At 53.3% G+C, this 17,595-nt stretch overlaps 3 protein-coding genes across 5 annotated transcripts; 1 reads left to right on the top strand and 2 right to left on the bottom strand.

Moving 5' to 3' along the window:
* Window positions 1-988: 988 nt before the first annotated feature.
* Window positions 989-9,624, bottom strand: TBCB (tubulin folding cofactor B). Its single transcript, XM_045891335.3, has 6 exons — window positions 9,380-9,624; window positions 8,726-8,869; window positions 5,055-5,151; window positions 4,242-4,433; window positions 1,395-1,467; window positions 989-1,258 (listed from the first exon to the last, which is right to left on the bottom strand). Exons 1-6 carry the CDS (start codon window positions 9,491-9,493, stop codon window positions 1,144-1,146), a joined length of 735 nt encoding a protein of 244 aa, XP_045747291.1. The 5' UTR covers window positions 9,494-9,624; the 3' UTR covers window positions 989-1,143.
* A 239-nt stretch (window positions 9,625-9,863) lies between these two features.
* Window positions 9,864-11,434, top strand: POLR2I (RNA polymerase II subunit I). 3 transcript variants are annotated; one of them, XM_064581435.1, is made up of 6 exons: window positions 9,864-10,158; window positions 10,282-10,336; window positions 10,650-10,723; window positions 10,813-10,887; window positions 10,992-11,080; window positions 11,247-11,434. In XM_064581435.1, exons 2-6 carry the CDS (start codon window positions 10,289-10,291, stop codon window positions 11,417-11,419), a joined length of 459 nt encoding a protein of 152 aa, XP_064437505.1. In that variant the 5' UTR covers window positions 9,864-10,158; window positions 10,282-10,288; the 3' UTR covers window positions 11,420-11,434. The 3 variants fall into 3 exon arrangements, with proteins under 3 accessions (XP_064437505.1, XP_064437504.1, XP_045747292.1); XM_064581434.1 differs by having other exon boundaries at window positions 9,874-10,204; XM_045891336.3 differs by having other exon boundaries at window positions 9,892-10,204; window positions 10,992-11,043; window positions 11,247-11,348.
* On the bottom strand, window positions 11,402-14,701 carry OVOL3 (ovo like zinc finger 3). The gene is given in 4 exon segments (XM_064581439.1): window positions 11,402-11,610; window positions 12,105-12,306; window positions 13,497-13,601; window positions 13,604-14,701. Coding segments are annotated over 4 exon segments (642 nt in total). The 5' UTR covers window positions 13,730-14,701.
* Window positions 14,702-17,595: the final 2,894 nt, after the last annotated feature.

Genomic DNA, 17,595 nt, shown 5'->3' with positions numbered 1-17,595 from the left:
ATTCAGACACATGCACAGTGTGACCCAAGTTCCCCAGAATGCAGGGACTGCATGCGTACAAGTCATACCTGAGGGCACAATGTGCTTTGCCCAGCTTGACAATGCTATGAGGGGCTCCATGCTACTTCCATTTTTTTTTTTAAGATTTTATTTATCTGACAGAGAGAGACACAGCAAGAGAGGGAACACAAGCAGGGGGAGTGGGAGAGGGAGAAGCAGGCTTCCCACTGAGCAGGGAGCCCGACGCGGGGCTCGATCCCAGAACCCTGGGATCATGACCTGAGCCAAAGGCAGACGCTTAACGACTGAGCCACCCAGGCGCCCCTATTTCTAGTCTTTTGATTTCTTTCTTTTTAAAAGTATTATTAAATGAACAGGTAAGGTCTCCCACCCACAGGAACTGTGGTGGAACAACTTACTGACCCCCAATATCCCTTCTCCCCAGCTTCTGTAGTATAGGAACTTCTGATATTTGGCTAGGAACATGGTTGCCCAGAATAAAAACTACATTTCCCAGTCTCCTTTGCAACTACAAGTGGCCATGAGACAAAATACTGGTCAATGAAATAGAAACAAGTTTTGAGTTGCACATATTCCTTAAAGGCAAGAGGTATCCTTCCCCTTCCCCTCTCCCTGGTGCCTGGAGCTGATGATGTGGAAATCATGAGAAGGGAGAGCAATAAGATATATGTATGGAGACTGGCCTCTGACACAGAGGGATCACCAGCTCTTGGTGATTACATGAGACTTTACATGAGAAATAAACTACCTTGTTTAAGCCACTATTATTTTGGGCCCCTCTGTTATAGCAGGAAAAACATTACAGTAACTAATAAAGGACAAAGAACAGTCTCATGGGCCCCCAGCTATCAGCTAAGGAATAAAGCCTCATCCTGCCCAACCTCTTCTTTACCCAGCCTCCTATTTCACCCTCACCTACCCAGCCATCGCCCACCCCTCTGGTAATCATCAAGTCCTCCAACACCTCCCAGGTTTCCAGCAAATTTATTGCATGAGTCTCAAAAGTCAATGGCAAGGTAAATAAAATAAAAATGGGCTCAGGGAAGAGGGCCATGGGCACACACAGGGAGGGGCAATGAGTAGGCGAATTAGTTGGAGCAGGGGGATGCCTTTCCTTGGGTGTCACATCTCATCCAACCCATAGTCTTCCTCGGGAAAGTCCCCCACTGTCACAACCGAGGGCTTGACGAAGGCGCCATACTTGGCCTGGCATTCGAAGTAGCGTTTCCCATTCACGCTGCAGGGCATGATGGGGGAGGCAGTGGTCAGAAAGGGCCCCAACATGGCTCCCACCCCAGATGCTCACCCACACGCACTTATGCGTATAAGGACACATATGCACACACAGATGCCCAAACGGGATTGCTTATTACCTGCCATCGTTTTTCCCTAGTGGCTCATCATAGCGGACGCCAACCCAGTAGCCAGGCTTGAAATCTGTGAGTCCTGCCCAGGGAGGAAAACCCAATGAAACCTCTGGATGCAGCTCACCCCAGATTCATTCCCACCGAGTACAAAGCCTATCCTGGCAAAAACCTCTCCTTGCTACCACCCAGGGCTACCTCCATCTCCTGCCCAGACTAATATCGTAGCCCCCTTCACTGGTCTCACTGTTCCTAACCCGGATGCCCTATTTACTCAACACCCCCAGTTGGAGGAGTCTGTAAAAATTTAAAGTAAACAGCACCACTACCTTGCCCCAAATTCCTCAAAGGCCGCCCATCCCACTTGGCATAAAATCCACACTGCTTATGATCAAATGACAAGGGTGCTAAGACTATACAAGGAGGAAAGAATAGTCTTTTCAACAAATAGTTCCGGGACAACTAGATATCCACACACAAGAGAAGTAAGTTGGACTATCTCACATCACACACACAAATTAACTCAAAATGGGCCTAAGACCATTATGCAAAACGTAACGCTATAAAACTCTTAGAAGAAAATATAGGAGTAAACCTTTATATTGGGCACTGGTTTCTTAGATATAATACCAAAAACATAGGCAACAACAACAAAAAATAAATTGGATTTCATAAAAATTTTAAGATGTTCTGCTTCAAAGGACACTATCAAGAAAGTAAAAAGACAACCAACCTACAGAATGGAAGGAGAAAAAAAAGAATGGGAGAAAATATTTGCGAATCATATATTTGATAAGAGAATTGTATCCAGAATATATAAAGAATTCTTACAACTTATGGGCTGCATTGTGCCTGCCAAAATTCACATGATGATGTCCTAACCCTCAATACTTCAGAATGTGACTGTGTTTGGAGACAGGGCCTTTAAAAAGGTGATTAAGTTAAAGTGAAGCCATTAGGGTGGGATATAATCCAATCTGATTGGTGTCTCTGTAAGAGGAGGAAATCTGGACACCCAAAGAGACACCGGGGATGTGCCCCCACACAGAGGGAAGACCACGTGAGGCCCCAGCAAGAAGGCAGCCATCTCAAGCCAAGCAGGCCTCAGAAGAAACTAAACCCGCCAAGGCCTTGATCTTGGGACTGCCAACTTCCAAAACGCAGAGAAATACATTTTTGTCATTTAGGCCATCCGGTGTGTGATTCCTTGGTTAAGGTGGCCCCAGAAAACTAATACACAACTCAACAACAACAACTAAACAACCCAGTTAAAAAATGGGCGAAGGATCTGAATAGACAGTTCTCTAAGTAAGATACACAAATGGCTCGTGGAAAGATGGTCAATCTCATTAGCCATCAGGAATGCAAATCAAACCCACGATGCTGTCCCACGTCGTACCTACTAAAATGGCTGTAATTAAAAAGACAGATAATAAGTGTGTTGGCGAGGATGTGGGGAAGCTGGAGCCTTCATACACCGCTGGTGTGCCCATGACATGGCACGGCTTCTCCAAAGTTAAACAGAGTGACCATGTGGCCCAGCAAGGCCACTCCTACGTGCAAAAACATGAAAACCCGTGTCTACACAAAAACTCATACAAGAATGTCCACAGCAGTATTATTCGTAACAGACAAGAAGTGGAAAGACCCAAACGTCCATCAACTGATGAACGAGTCCGTAAAATGGGGTGTGGCCAGTCAACGCGGCATCAGTCGGCCATAAAGAGAAACAAAGCACCGACTCGTATTACAACACAGATGAACCTCGAGAACTCAGTGAAACGAGCCAGTCACGGAAGACCACGTCTTACAGGACTCCAGTTATACGAAACGTCCAAAACAGTCTCTGTCTACAGAGACAACATTGATTAGTGGCTGCCCAGGACTGGGGGGGTCGAGGTTTCAGAAATGGGGAGTGGCTGCTAATGCTTACGGAGTTTCTTTCTGGGGAGACGAGAATGTTCTCAAATTGACTGTGGTGATGGCTGCACAATTCTGTGAACATACTTAAGGCCAATGAACTGTATGCTTGAAGTTTTATGGTATCTGAATTAATAGCTCAATAAAGCTGTTATAAAAAAACAACCCAGGCACCTGGGTGGCTCAGTCATTAAGCGTCTGCCTTCGGCTCAGGTCATGATCCCGGGGTCCTGGGATCAAGTCCCATGTTCGGGCTCCTGCTCAGCGCGAAGCCTGCTTCTCCCTCTGCCCCTCCCCCTGCTCATGCTCGCTCGCTCTAATAAATAAGTAAAATCTTTAAAACAACAACAACAACAACACCCAACTGCTCTCCACTGTCTTTGAGGCCCTGCATGGTCCGGCCTCACTCCTGCCCGGACCTTACCTCTTACCCCTCCCCTCATTTCCTTCCCAAGAGCCATGAGCCTCCCTCACTAGCTTCCTTCCTGGGCCTCAGACAGGCCCAGCCTGTTCTCGCTCCCGGCCTTTGCACTCCCCGTGCCCTCTGGCTGGAGCACCCTTTCCTTCATGCAGTCCTTCCCCCAGGAAGCCTCTGGGATCCCTCTCGAGGACGGGTCTGGTGCTGCCTCTCAGCTCCCACAGGCCCCTGAAGCTTCCCTCCTCCCCGCCCCCATCACCTTGGCCCGTGCCTTCCCCATCTCAGCTCTGACACGGCACCCTGTGCATTCACCTCTGAACTGACCTCTCCGGCCTCCGTCTCCTCCATCACAACACACGCTGTTCTGCCTCTGCATCCCACTGCCCTGCATGAACACTCTGGGCTGTCACTGTCATTGCTGGGTCTGTCTCTCCTGCTGGACTGGGATCTCCCTGAGGGCTGGGTCGCCAGCACTGCCCACCTCCAGGCCGAGCAGAAAGCCTCCATGGGCCACATACCTACATACATGACGGTGCCCCGGCGAGGGAGCTGCCCCGGCACCTGCACTTCACAGCGGCTGCCCACGGGGATGGCGCTGGCCTGGCTCTTCTCCTCGTTCAGGCGCTGGCTGGTCTCGGCCTCCTGCTGTGCCCGCTCCTCTTCGTTGTAACGGCCTAGCTTGCTGCGCTTCAGGAAGGAGCGGACTGAGTCTGAGGGTAGGGTGGGGGACAAGGCTTAGACATGGTTTCCCTGGTGTGGCCTCTGGCCTAAGGGGATCACCTTCCACCCGTACAGGGCCAACATGCAGAGAGAAACTCTTCTGGGAGTTGGAGGGCCCCGAGTCTCCCACTACAGCCCTGGCTTCTCCCCAGGACTCCTGGGGCCTCTCCACAATCCAGAAACTAAAAAGAAGGTGCCTGCCTCCAGTCTTCCCATTACCCCATCTTCCTACATCCCTTCAGTATCATATTCCCTCCATCCAGCCTCTCTTCATCTTACTCATACACATTCGGATCTGTTTTGCTCATGCCCCCAGGGCAGTAGCAAAACTACCCTCCCCACCCCAGACTTCCCTCTCATGCCCCCGTCTGCTGGCCCACGCTCCCTCACACCTCCCAGCCCCAACTCACACCCCACACCCTGTGCCCCTCCAAGCCCTATCTGTCCACACACCAACTTCATCCTACGCCCTCCACTTGCCATGTCTGTCTGTCCCCACTGCCCACACCACCAACCTCCCCACAGTGTCCCTGTCTGCCCCCAACCTCTATCCACCCACACAGATGCCTTCTGGCCCCCACAGGCCCCCATCCATCCCTCTGTGTCTGTACCTTGCCTCTGGTCATAGGCTTCTTGTGAGATCTGGTATTTCTCCACCTTGGACACATCCTCATACTCCCCAAGGTGGGCACCACTGTGGTCAATGACCTGTAGTGAGGGGAGGGAGGTCAGTGGGGAGCAGGGCCTGGCCTGGGAGGGTTGGGATGCTGGGGGCTGCACGTTACAGCATTCCCTGGATTTAAGTCTCTCCATCTAGGAAAGGCCACATTCCTCTACCCTCACCTTTACCCAGGCCTTCTCTCCTCTCCTGAGCCTAGCAGAAGGGATGAGGACAGGTGGCCACACTGGCCATCTCCCCTTCCTCACCCCCATCCAAGCCCTCAGAGGCTGGATCTGCCCCCAGGCAATCGCCACATGCTGCCACCATCACCACTGATGGTCCCCAAGTCACTGGAACTGAAGGGTAGAGCTCAGGTCTTGCTCATGAGACTTTTGGGCAGCACATCTGCCCTCTTTGGCTATCTGGGACCCTCCTAAGCTGGTCCCAACCTCCAGACCCGGAAGCATCTCTTCCTGTCCCACCCCACAATATTCATTCACTCATTGTTACTAAGCTCTTCCACGGCACCCAGCTGGGCTGGGTGCTGGGTGCTAGGGACACAAAGAGTGCTTATTCTGCTGGGAGACCAACCCTAAACAAACACATCTATTAAACACCAGACGAGGGGCACCTGGGTGGCTCAGTCGGTTAAGCGACTGCCTTCGTCTCAGGTCATGATCCTGGAGTCTCGGGATCGAGTCCCGCATCGGGCTCCCTGCTCAGCAGGGAGTCTGCTTCTCCCTCTGACCGTCCCCTCTCTCATGTGTGCTCTCTCTCACTCATTCTCTCTCTCTCAAATAAATAAAATCTTAAAAAAAAATAAACACCAGACGATGACAAGGTTCTACATATATAAGTACCACAAAGAGGCTTAGGAGCATGAAGAGTGGTCAGAGAAGGTTTCTTTTTTTTTCTTTTTAAGATTTTTAAAATTTATTTGACAGACAGAGACAGCGAGAGAGGGAACACAAGCACGGGGAGTGGGAGAGGGAGAAGCAGGCTTCCCGCTGAGCAGGGAGCCCGATGGGGGACTCGATCCCAGGACCCTGGGATCATGACCTGAGCCGAAGGCAGACGCTTAATGACTGAGCCACCCAGGTGCCCCCAGAGAAGGTTTCTGAAAGGAGGGGATGCCTGAGCCAAGGTCTAAAGGCTGAGAAGGAACGACAGGCACCAAATCTCGGGTGCAGAAATGTCCTTAGCCCTTTTCAGGAACAGCAAGGATGCCATGGCGGCTGGAGTGGAGACCCAGGGGAGGCTGGGAGACACAACAGATCACTGCAGACTTTGGCTTTTATCCAGACTGAGCTGCAGCCAGGGAGGCTCTGAGCCAGGAGCACCCTGACCTGACTCAGGGCCTCACAGCCTCCTTCTGGCTGCAGGTGGGGAGCATACTGCAGGCCCCCCCTCCCCCAGGAAGGGCTGCTGTGGAGTCCAGGAGTGAGATGGAGGTTGGGACAGGGCAGGCGCAGTGCGGGAGAAGAGCGTAGACTCCAGATAGATTCCGGAGGTGGAGTCCACAGGGTTTGCAGACAGACTGGATACAGATGAGAGGGAAAGACAGGGGTCAGCAAAGACCCTTAGGTGTTTGGCCTGAGCCACTGGGCTAACACAGCAAAACAGAAACGGCCCTTTTCTCTGGCCAGGATCACTAAGAATTTCTACTTTCTGTATTAAGGATCTTGTAAATTTGAGGTGGCTATTATTTAAGGCAACAAATACAGGTTAATATATTTTATATACATACTTAAAAATTTTTAATAATCTCTGTGCCTAACATGGGGCTTGAACTCACGACCCTGAGAGCAAGAGTCACATGTTCTACCGACTAAGCCAGTCAGGCGCTTCAAATACAGGGAATATTTATAAACAGGAAAAGAATTTAAAACAAAAAAAAATTCCCCAGAGGTTCCACCTCTAGGAAACCTTCCTCAACTGACCTGAGGAGTGAGAGGCCTGTCTACAGCTGAATCCATGTGTGAAAACCTCCTGTTTGAGGATGCCATGACCCGTGCCGGGCCCACCAGCATCCGGGGCTGAGGCTGCCCACTTGTCAGCCCGAAGTCTCAGTCCTGGGGGCCCAGCACTATCCTGACCCACGCCCACTATGATCCAGGCCCCACTGCACCACCTGGACTATGGAAGAAGCCGCCTCCCTGGTCTCCCTACTCCTCTGGTCTTCTGCAGTCTGCTCCCCACACACAGTCAAAGGGAGCCTGTGAACACCTGAGCCAGACCAGGACTCTCCTGGCTCAGAGGCCTCCCCTGGCTCCCACTTCTGTCCACCAGAGGAGAGGCCACTCCTCAGTCCTTGTACTTAACTGTGCTCCCTTCCACCTCAGTGTCTGCACATGCTGTGCCCTTCTCCTGGAGTATTCTTTTCCTTTCCTCAGTTAACTCTTCCTATTTTCCAGGTCTCTGCTCAGGCATCACCTCTTCCAGGAAGTCCTCCCAGACCTCACTGATAGGTCAGGTTCCCCCAGTGTCAGCTCTCCCAGCTCTGTGAGCTCTTCCTATATGGCTCTCGTGTCTCTGACATTTCATATTTGTTCCTGTGAATGTTTAGCTAACATCTACCTCGCACACTGGACAGAGCTAAAACAGAGACCTCGTCACACGTGGCTCACAGCTATAGCCCCGGCATAACACGGATGCTCAATGAACACTTAAGAGGTAACAAAGAACCAGTTCTCTGAGCACAGTGACTTCCAGGGTCATGCAGATTGAGGCGAAAATTCTAACTATAGTTCATCCTTAGGAAAATAAATTCCATCCTGAAGCTAAGTTTTATCTTGTGCAAAATGGGGTTAATCACACCATCTTCCAAGTCTTATTTTACGGATTCAGGTCAGTATCCAACAATGATTCACTGAGCATCTTCTCTGTACTAGGCATTATTCCAGGTGCTGGGGGAAATGCACAGTATGTCACTGGGTGCTAGGAGCTAAGGACAAAAACCAAGTAAAGTGGCAAAGAGAGGAGATTTAAATTTTATACTGAGGTCAGTGAAGGCTTCACACCCTCCAAGTGTGTGAGGAAGGGTGGAGTGAGCCATGTGAAGCCATATAAAAAAGAACCATGCAGGCTTAGGGTATATAGCACTTGCAAAAGCCCTGAGGTGGAGGTCACCTGGGATGCTGGGATATCTGAAGAGTAAGGGGCGCCGGGGGGAGGGCGGGGACAGAAAGGATGATGTGAGTTGATGCATGCAGAGGTCCTCTGTGTTCCAACTTCTCCCAACGCATCCAAGTCTCATCACTCACCCTGACCCACCTCAAACTATGCCTCTGTACCCTGTTCCCTCCACCTGGCATGCTCCTCCTACCCCTTATCCTAAGTTGCCCTTTCCTCATCCTTCGGGTCTCAGCTCAGGCATCCCACCTCTCAGGAAGCCTCTTCTGATACTTCCAGGAGTCAGGTACCTCTCTGAGGGCCCCCAATTCCCTGGGCTTTTCCCAGCCCAGTTCAGACTACTCTGGCTGTCACTGTCCAGTGATGGCTCTGTCTCTCTCCCTGCTGAACTGGGGGCTCCATGAGAGGAGGGCCTATCTTGGTTATCACACAGAACAACGTACAGCAAGTATTTGTTCAACAAATAAATGAATGGAAGGGACGTCTCACGTGGATGCGGCAGCCGTCGTCTACGGGGTACGAGCCCAGCAGTGCATCCTCCTGATCCAGCTTGCTGTAGAACTTGTCGTCAGGTCCATACAGCTCCAGTTCCATGCAAGAAGCAGGACTGCCCACCACCAGCTCTAGTTTACACTGCGCAGGGAGCAGCCGGTGGAAGGCTGTTAGCGGCCCCACCTCCGCCCTGAGGCTCCACCCCTTTTCTTTTTTTAAGGTATGTACTTGCAAATTTATATATTTTTATATTTTTTAAAGTAAACCCTACGCCCAACGCGGTACTCGAACTCACGAACGGAGATCAAGAATCGCAAGCTCTACCAGGGGAGCCAGCCAGGCGCCCCTAAGCTCCACCCCTTGTAACAACCATCATCCCATCCTTGCTCCTCCAAGAAACCCACCATTTAGGACCCACCTGGTTATCCCTGGCCACGCCCTATGCAACCTGTGATTTCCCCTGGCTTCGCCCCCAATTTCTGGAACCTCAGGTTCCCTCTAGCCCCGCCCCTCCGAGGCCCAGTCCCCAATCTGTTCAACCTCGGTTGATCCCCGCCCCTCCCCGCGTTCGGGAAGCCCCTCCATTTCTCCTTTGCCCCGCCCCCTCAAACCCTACGCCCCGCCCTCCGGACCCCGCCCCCACGGCCACACCTTGAACTCAGCGATGGTGAGGCTGCGACTGTACCGCTTTTCAGAGCGGAAGCTGTTGAGAGAGCTGCTGATGAAAACGGTCACTGTGGGCGCCGACAAGCCCGTCACCTCCATCTCGCCACACCCTGCCGGGGTCCGCAGCCCGGTCAGTCGCCTCACACCAGCTCCGCAGCCGCCGCCGCCGCTTCTGGGATATCAGCCCCTCCCTCTGCTCCCGACCTGGCCAATCCATGCTCTCCCGCAAACAGGGTCCGCCAATCGTCGCCGTCTCTTTTCCACGCCAGGAAGCGGGCTCTCCCGTACTCGTGGGTAGGCCCAGCCAATCCTGAGAGGTCTTCCATGGTGCCTAGTTCTTCCAATAGCCGCCCGGGAAACTGCCCGGGCGAGAGAAGGCTGAAGCCCACAGGAAGGACTGGCAAGAGTTACCTCGTCCGCGCATGTGCAGCCAGCAAAAAGCAATAGCTTCATTTATGCTCCCGGCCTTGCATATTACGTAAAGCATCGTATTCCTGGCTCTCGTACCATGCTATTCTACAAACGGGGGAAGCGAGGCTCAGAAGTTGGAGCCAATTACCGCAGGATATCAAAAAACTGAAGCAAGTTACTAATCGAACCTCGGCGCAGAGCCAAGCACAAAGCCCAGGGGGACAGTATGTGTTCGTAGCTCCGCCCCTCCCTTGGCGAAGCAACTAGGCTTGACCCTTCCCGCGACCGGTCGCGCGGCGGAGCAAGTGCGGAAGGCTTGCTTGGCGGGCAGTGCGTAGCTATGGAGCCAGACGGTACTTACGAGCCGGGTTTCGTGGGTATTCGATTCTGCCAGGAATGGTGAGCCTGGGCCTGCGAGTGTGTAAGGGAAGCAAGTAATGGCCCCAGGACTGACCTCTGACCTCTCCCTCCCACAGTAACAACATGCTTTACCCCAAGGAGGACAAGGAGAACCGCATTCTGCTCTACGCGGTGAGCACGAGTCTGCGCAGTGCCCGGGTCTTCCCAGAACGGTCCACCTGTTCCCAGTGTGCCCCCAACCTACTCCACGTGACCCTTACTCCTTTTTACGCCTCCTACGCCTTTTGGTCTCGCCTCCTATCCCCCGAGTGAACCCTACTCTCTTGTATTGCCCATCCCCGAAGTGATTCTCAATATACCCCGTTCTCCCAACTTCGAGACTCCATGCTCTAGTCATTCCCTCCGGGGAAGACCCAGCCTTCCCTTCCAGTCGCTTCCCGGATCTCTCCATGACCCCCTCCCCGCCACACTCGCCCTCTCGTAGTGCCGGAATTGTGATTACCAGCAGGAAGCCGACAACAGCTGCATCTACGTCAACAAGATCACGCACGAAGTGGAGTGAGTGGCAGCACTAGAGCCGGGGGACGGGGTTGTTGGCTTGGGAAAGGCCTGGTCTGGGCATAATTATTCACCTTCTATTCCCTCAGCGAACTGACCCAGATCATCGCTGACGTGTCCCAGGACCCCACGTTGCCGCGGACCGAGGACCACCCGTGCCAAAAGTGAGAGCGCGCTGTTGGTATTGGGGATGGAGAGTGGCTCGTCCTCACTGGGTGAAGGGAGGAGGGAAGGGTATGGTTGGCTGAGTGGCTGACTGTCCTCCCAGGTGTGGCCACAAGGAGGCGGTGTTCTTCCAGTCACATAGTGCCCGGGCCGAGGTGAGCGACAGGAGGAAGGCTTTCTGCGTGTCCCAGGGTTGGTCCTCCCCGGGGGCAGGGATACCAGTATTGGGGGGGACCCTTACCAGTGGGGAAGGCCCCTTTGCCTATTATCTTGGGGTGCGGTTCTGCTGGATGGAGGTGGTGTGTCGTACACATCCATGGGGTGCAGGCCCTTCCTAACCGTGCACCCTTTCTGGCAGGACGCCATGCGCTTGTACTACGTGTGCACGGCCCCACACTGTGGCCACCGCTGGACCGAGTGAACTGTTCTCTCCTATGTGTAATAAATTCTGTGTTTTGTGCGTGCATTTCCTGCGTTTATTTGCCTCCCGTGGGTTGTGTGAGATGCACATTCTCAAGCAGCGCGATGTAGGGCGCGGTGCTGCACGTAGGCGTCCGGCCTCGAGCAGGTGAAGCCGCAGTCCTCGCACACATGCAGCTTCTCACGGCGCTCACGATAAGCGTAGCTGGCCGGCTGCCTGTGCACCTTGGCAAGATGAGCTTCCAGTGAGCAGCGCTGTGTAAATGCTTTTCCGCAAGCTCCACAGCGGAATGGCCGGATCCCTGTGCAGAAGGGCGGCGGGGGGGAGGGGAGGAGGACAGACAGGGCAATGGCCTCCAAACCAAAGCCTCTCCACCTTGCCCTCCATGAGCATTCCTGCATTCCTGCTCCGAGGTGTCCAGACTCTGCCTGTGTCCCACCATGTGCTACCTCCACCCAGTGCAAATGTGGGCCAGACGCCTGTGTTCCCCACCTGCTCATCAGGATATTCCTTCCCCAGGAGGAGGAGGGAGGCTTTTCCTTGCACCCTTCCGTCTAGGACCTGAATCCTGTAGCCACTACTGTCTTCACGCTGCACCCCTCAGCAGGCCTCCACCCTGGCACCACCTTAGCACCCAGTGGCTGGGGGCCTAAGTAGGAGGTGTTCCAAGCCGCCTGATGGCTGAGTCTTCACCCCATGAACACAAACGCTGGAACATCCTGGGCACCTCTCTCCCATTTCATTCCAGACTTCCCTGGGGCCCAGCCGCCCTGCCCCGCCCCTGCCCCTCCTCACCGGTGTGAGTCCTCATGTGGTGCTTGAGGTCGAAGGCATCGTGAAAGCCCTTACCACAACAGTGGCCCACGTGACGGCGCGCGGGGCTGTGGCACTTGAGGTGTCGCGTCAGCATGCGCTGCAGAGGGAAGGCCTTGAGGCAGAGCAGGCAGCCAAGTGTCCCCAGGCCCCCGGGAGCGGAGGCCAGCCTGCCCTGCATGGGCTGTGGGAGGGACATGGGAGTTAGACCCCCCGGCCGGAGCAAATGGAATACCTAGAACCAGGAACCAAGGAGGGCTGGGAAGGCTGCTATTCGTGTGTGCAAAGGCCTTCCCTGACCCTTCCCCGTTGCCTTTACCTTGCTTTATATTTCTCCATAGCACGTCTTCCAACGTAACATAGTTACGTAACATAGTGGATGGCGATTTCCTTTTTTTTTTTTTTAAGATTTTATTTATTTATTTGACAGAGAGAGAGCGAGAGCAGGAACACAAGCAAAGGGAGCGGGAGATGGAGAAGCAGGCCTCCCGTGGAGCAGGGAGCCCGATGCAGGGCTCGATCCCAGGACCCTGGGATCATGACCTGAGCCGAAGGCAGACGCGTAATGACTGAGCCACCCAGGCACCCCGTAACTAGATTTTTCTAATTTTATTGTCTATCCCTGTAGCCCCCACCAGATTATAAGCTCCAGGAAGGATGGAATTTTTGTCTTATTCCTGGTAAATCTCCATTGCCTAGAACACTTCCTGGCTTTGAACAAATACTGAAATAATTGCAGTCACATTTCTATTCTGGCTAGTGCTTTCCTTCTTCCAGGGCATGCACAGCTGAATATCCCTTCTGAGAACCCCCAGTCTTCCCATCCTGCTCCTGTCACCTTTTCTGGTCTGACATAGAGCAAATCGCCAGGGGCGCCTGGGTGGCTCAGTCGTTAAGCGGCTGCCTTTGGCTCAGGTCATGGTCCCAGGGTCATGAGATTGAGGCTGTGTCGGGCGGGCTCCATGCTCAGCGGGAAGCCTGCTTCTCCCTCTCCTACTCCCCCTGCTTGTGTTCCCTCTCTCACTGTGTCTCTCTCTGTCAAATAAATAAATAAATAAAACCTTAAAAAAAAAAAAAAGGAAATCGCCATCCACTTGGCTTGAATCTTGTTCTGCCCCACTGGACGGAGGGATCTTGGGATAGGAAATGTGACTGCCCACGCTAGGGAAATGGTGCCTGGGATGAAGCCGAACGGTGAGCTCTACTAAGAAAGGAAAGGCATTCCCAGCAGAGAGAACAATAAGTGGAAAGGTCCTGAGGCTGGAGGGGCATGTGCAATGGGCTTGGGAAGTAAGGGGCAGTCAGGTTATGTTGAGGCTGAGAGTGGGCAGGGATGAAACTGAGCAGGGTTTTGTGGTCCAGCTGCAGACTTACCGCTACCCAAGGGTCTCCGAGGCCAGAAGACTGGTGTGCTGGAGGGCCCTGCTGGTTGCTGCAGTCTGAGGAGAGAAGCCAGACGGTGATGCTTTGTGTCTCACCTACCCCTCACCTCCAGGCCCAGTGAGGGGCCCACCTGGGACATAGGCATCTCCCTGGAGCTGATCAGGCAGGTGGCCCCAGTTGGGTGGCTGTGGATGCCGACTCCTGACCAGGAAGGCACGGGGCATCACCTCCAGGAATGGTGAGATGGCCCCACACAGACGACTGCTTCTTCCACCTACAGTCACACCTCAGCCCCAGGATGACTGGAGGGGGAAGGGAGGGAGGGAGGGGGGAGCCCTGGAGGAGACTCATTCTCTCCATGCAAATTTTGTGACCAGCCCAGGGAGCCGACTTAGCTGGCTCCAGTTACCTTTGCCTCGGGACCCACCATTCCTCCCCCTTCTCCTACACCAGGTTCCTGAGGGCACTCTCCAGCCACCAGGGGCGGCCAAGCGCTAGGACCCCCGAGAACACCAAGCAAGGGCAAGATTGAAGCTTAGCTCCTGGGAGTGGGAAAAAGGAAAGACTGCAGGGAGGCTGTCCTCTTAAAGTAGCAGGGCTAAGGACCTGAGGGTCTGTTTGCCAGGCAAATCAGTTACCAACCGGACATCCAACAGCCTGTTTGGTTATTCAAATCACAGCAGCTGTCTGAGGAAGCGGGGGTGAGGAGTGGCTGTGATTGCTTGCTCCAGAGGGTGGAGAGACAGCACAGTGCAGTAGGGAAGGACAAGGGGAGGATATAGGCTATGCATCTTACAACAGGAAGCTCTACCTCTCTGATTTTCAGATGCCCAGAGCTGATGTTCAGCCAGAAACACTGTTCAGTTGTAGCAGGTATTAGAATATTGGTGTGTTAATAGTCCAGCTCCTAGTGATTGCCTGGGACACCACTTCCCCACTCTCCCACAGTCCAGGAGCCAAAGGGGGTCACCTGACACAGCCAGGGGCTCCCAGAACCCCACCCCTACATTCAAGCGAGTCTGTGTTCTAGATTGATCATTGTCTGACCTCTTAACCCCTGGTTAAGGATTTTGAATAATCTCTGTGCAGTTACTTCCTCTCATTTATCCAGTCAGCGACTTCCTGAGCTCCAACTATGGGCCAGGCCTAGCTCAGCACTAAAAATGAACATATAACTTAGCCCATGAGGGAGACACGCCAGTAACAGTGCAGAATGACCAAAGCTATGATGGGGGATGCACAGGCAAAGTGATCCCAACTGCAACAGAGAAAACCCAGGGGGCTCAAAGGAGCCCAGAAGAGGCTCCTGATCCAGCCTAAAGGTTCAGAGATGACTGCTGGGTGTAGCCCTGAAGGAAGATGAGGTTTCAGGTGAAAGGGGAGGGTGTTCCAGGCAGAGGGAACAGTCTACACAAAGGCTTGGTGGTGAGAGAAGCATTATTTCTTCATTTCTTCACACTCCCTGAGAGTCAGTCCTGCTGATTCATTTGGGGCAGCAAGGGAGGCGGGACTGAGAGTCTGTTAGCCCAGAGCTTTGCCACTTTATCTCTGCAGAACCCAGGCAAGTCACTTCTTGCTTAGCCTCAGTTTCTTCATCTGGAAAATGGGACTAATGTGTCTCCCTATCACTGGTTTGTGTCAAAGATCCATGTAGATCATGTGGGGAGAGCGCTTAGCATGCAGCATATAAACAGGGTGGTTGTTAGGAAGTCTTGAGGGGTGGCTAGGCAAGCATGTGAGTTTCAGTCGGTCCATCTGTAAGTGGTAAGTGTCAGGACACCTGGGTGGCTCAGTCAGTTAAGCATGTGTCTTTGGCTCAGGTAATGATCCCAGGGTCCTGGGATGGAGCCCCACATTGGGCTCCTTGCTCAGCAGGGAGCCTGCTTCTTCCTCTGCCTGCCACTCCCCTAGCTTGTGCGCTCACTCTCTCTCTCTCTAGCAAATAAAATCTTTAAAAAATAAAGTTCTTTAAAAAGTGTTTGAAGTGTCTCCATCTCACAATTGTTGGATTTCATGCACCTGTGACTGGTGTGTGCAGCACAGGTCTGGCAGCCCAGTATCTAGGATCGGTCCAGCGGGGGAGTACAGGGCGGAAGTTGCACTGAAGAATGAGCTGGCAAACGGTTAGCGGGAGCCATCTTGTCTCTTTCCCCGTGCCCAGTTCTCCCTGCCCAGCACCATGTCTCTTGGGGCAAGTGGTTCCTGTGTTACTGAAAACACATTAGGGAAGAAATTCAGGGCTGGGGGTCTTTGTCCCCATACCCTTTCTGTCCCACTCCTCCCGTACCCCCTCGCTCCCAATAGGATTTCGACAATGGGGAGCCCCACAGAAGATGGGGGAGAGGATTTCTCCAACTCTCTCCCTATGAAGTTGCCAGGCACACAGCTCCCCTCACGGCAGCCCTCTCTCCAGGATTGGCTCTTCTGGGTCCCACTTTGCTCCCTTGTATCTACAGCTCAAGGCTAGGGTGGGAGTAACAGCTCTTCTCTGGGACCAGTCCAGGATACCGTAGGGGCCCTAGGATTTCCCTATCCCCTGCCCACTTCTTTGTAAAAGATCCCTTCACTGAACTCTCTTTGAAACATCCTGTGTGAGCATTCTGTCCTCTTCCTGCTGGGGCCCTGTGGGTCCACAACCCGCATGCGCACACATTCATCAGCAGTGGTTTCTTAACCAGCCAGTTTGTCGGAGGAGAGATTCTGGTCTTTCCAGGGCAGAAGAGCTTAGCATTAAGAAGTGGAGAGTGGCAGACACACTGGGTCCTCTCTACCAGCCCACCCTCTTGTGCTGAGAGAACCCAATTTTGTTTGAACAGCGATATGGTCAGGACAGGAAAGATGGTTGGTCCAAGTGAATCAAAGCCATCTCCATTCTTGCCTACAACTGCTCTGAAAGAAGCGTCTAGGAAGGCTGAGCACCTTTCTTACTACCCTGGCAGCTGCCCTCCTTCGGGCCTTTGCTCCTGGTTAGCTGAGAGCATACTGCCCAAGTGCCGGTATGGCAGCCATGTTGCAGCTCTGAGGGCCTAAGCTGGGGGGTGGAACTCAGCCTCAGAAGGTAACGGGGCCAGGAACATAAGCAAGAGTAATAAATGTCCCTGCAGCGTGGGCCCCCACAAGCCAGCCATTTGCTACTTGTGCGTTGAAGACTTTTTAAAAGTTTATTTGAGAGAGAGGGAGCAGAAGCAGGGTTAGGGGCAGAGGGAGAAGCAGACTCCCCACTGAGCAGGGAGCCCAACGTGGGACTCGATCCCAGGACCCCGAGATCATGACCTGAGCCAAAGGCAGACGCTTAACCGACTGAGCCACCCAGGCGCCCCTGAAGGCTTAATTATGATACAGGGTGGGAGGAGGGGTACATTCCACTAGGGAAAGGCTCAATATGGTCCTCTGGGTATTCAGGGGCCTGGATGCCAAGCCTTGCCTCAAGGATCTTCGGTGGCCAGGCAAGGCAGGGGCAAGGAGAGAGGGTCCCCAGGGGTCTGTAACCTGTGGGGCAGGGCAGGGGCAGGGCCTCTGAGAAATAAACAATACTGGGCATCTCCTTAGCTACCAAGATCAGGCATCTTATTTAGGGGGGAAAATTGTGTTGTGAATATTTCTTGGATTTAAATGTCATGAAGCAACAAGGCCCTGCCCCCTTGAACCCCATTCTTCCATCTTCTCTCTTACCCTTTCTCCTAGCTCACTCCATTCCTTCCATATATGTTTGATCCCCCCAGCGGGGTGTTCGCACTGGCTGCTCTGTCTGCCCGGATATCTTCCCAAGATGTCCACATGGCCTGTGCCTTCTCTCCGGCCTCAGCTCAAATGTCACCCCAGAAAGGCCTTCCCTGGCTCATCAACCAGCACAATGAACTCCCTTAGCTTACCTACAGTTCCACAGATACTGCTTCAGTTCCTGTTTTGCTCTCTAGAAGGCTAATGCCACGAGGGCAGATGCTTTGCTGGTCTTGTTCCTCCCACTACCCCCAGCATGTACGACAGACAGGAACCCCGCGGGACTTTTTGAACAGCACCATTGGTTGTGATGTGTGTTAGTGTTTCAAGAGACAGCAGAGGGCCATGGCCTTATGCTGAATGGTCTGGC

Source organism: Mirounga angustirostris, unplaced genomic scaffold, assembly GCF_029215605.1.
Source record: "Mirounga angustirostris isolate CCGP_5_RB_7025 unplaced genomic scaffold, mMirAng1.0.hap1 SCAF_16, whole genome shotgun sequence".
NCBI lineage: Eukaryota > Metazoa > Chordata > Mammalia > Carnivora > Phocidae > Mirounga > Mirounga angustirostris.
The sequence above is the reverse complement of the archived record's forward strand: the minus strand, read 5'-3'. Positions and strand labels throughout refer to the sequence as shown.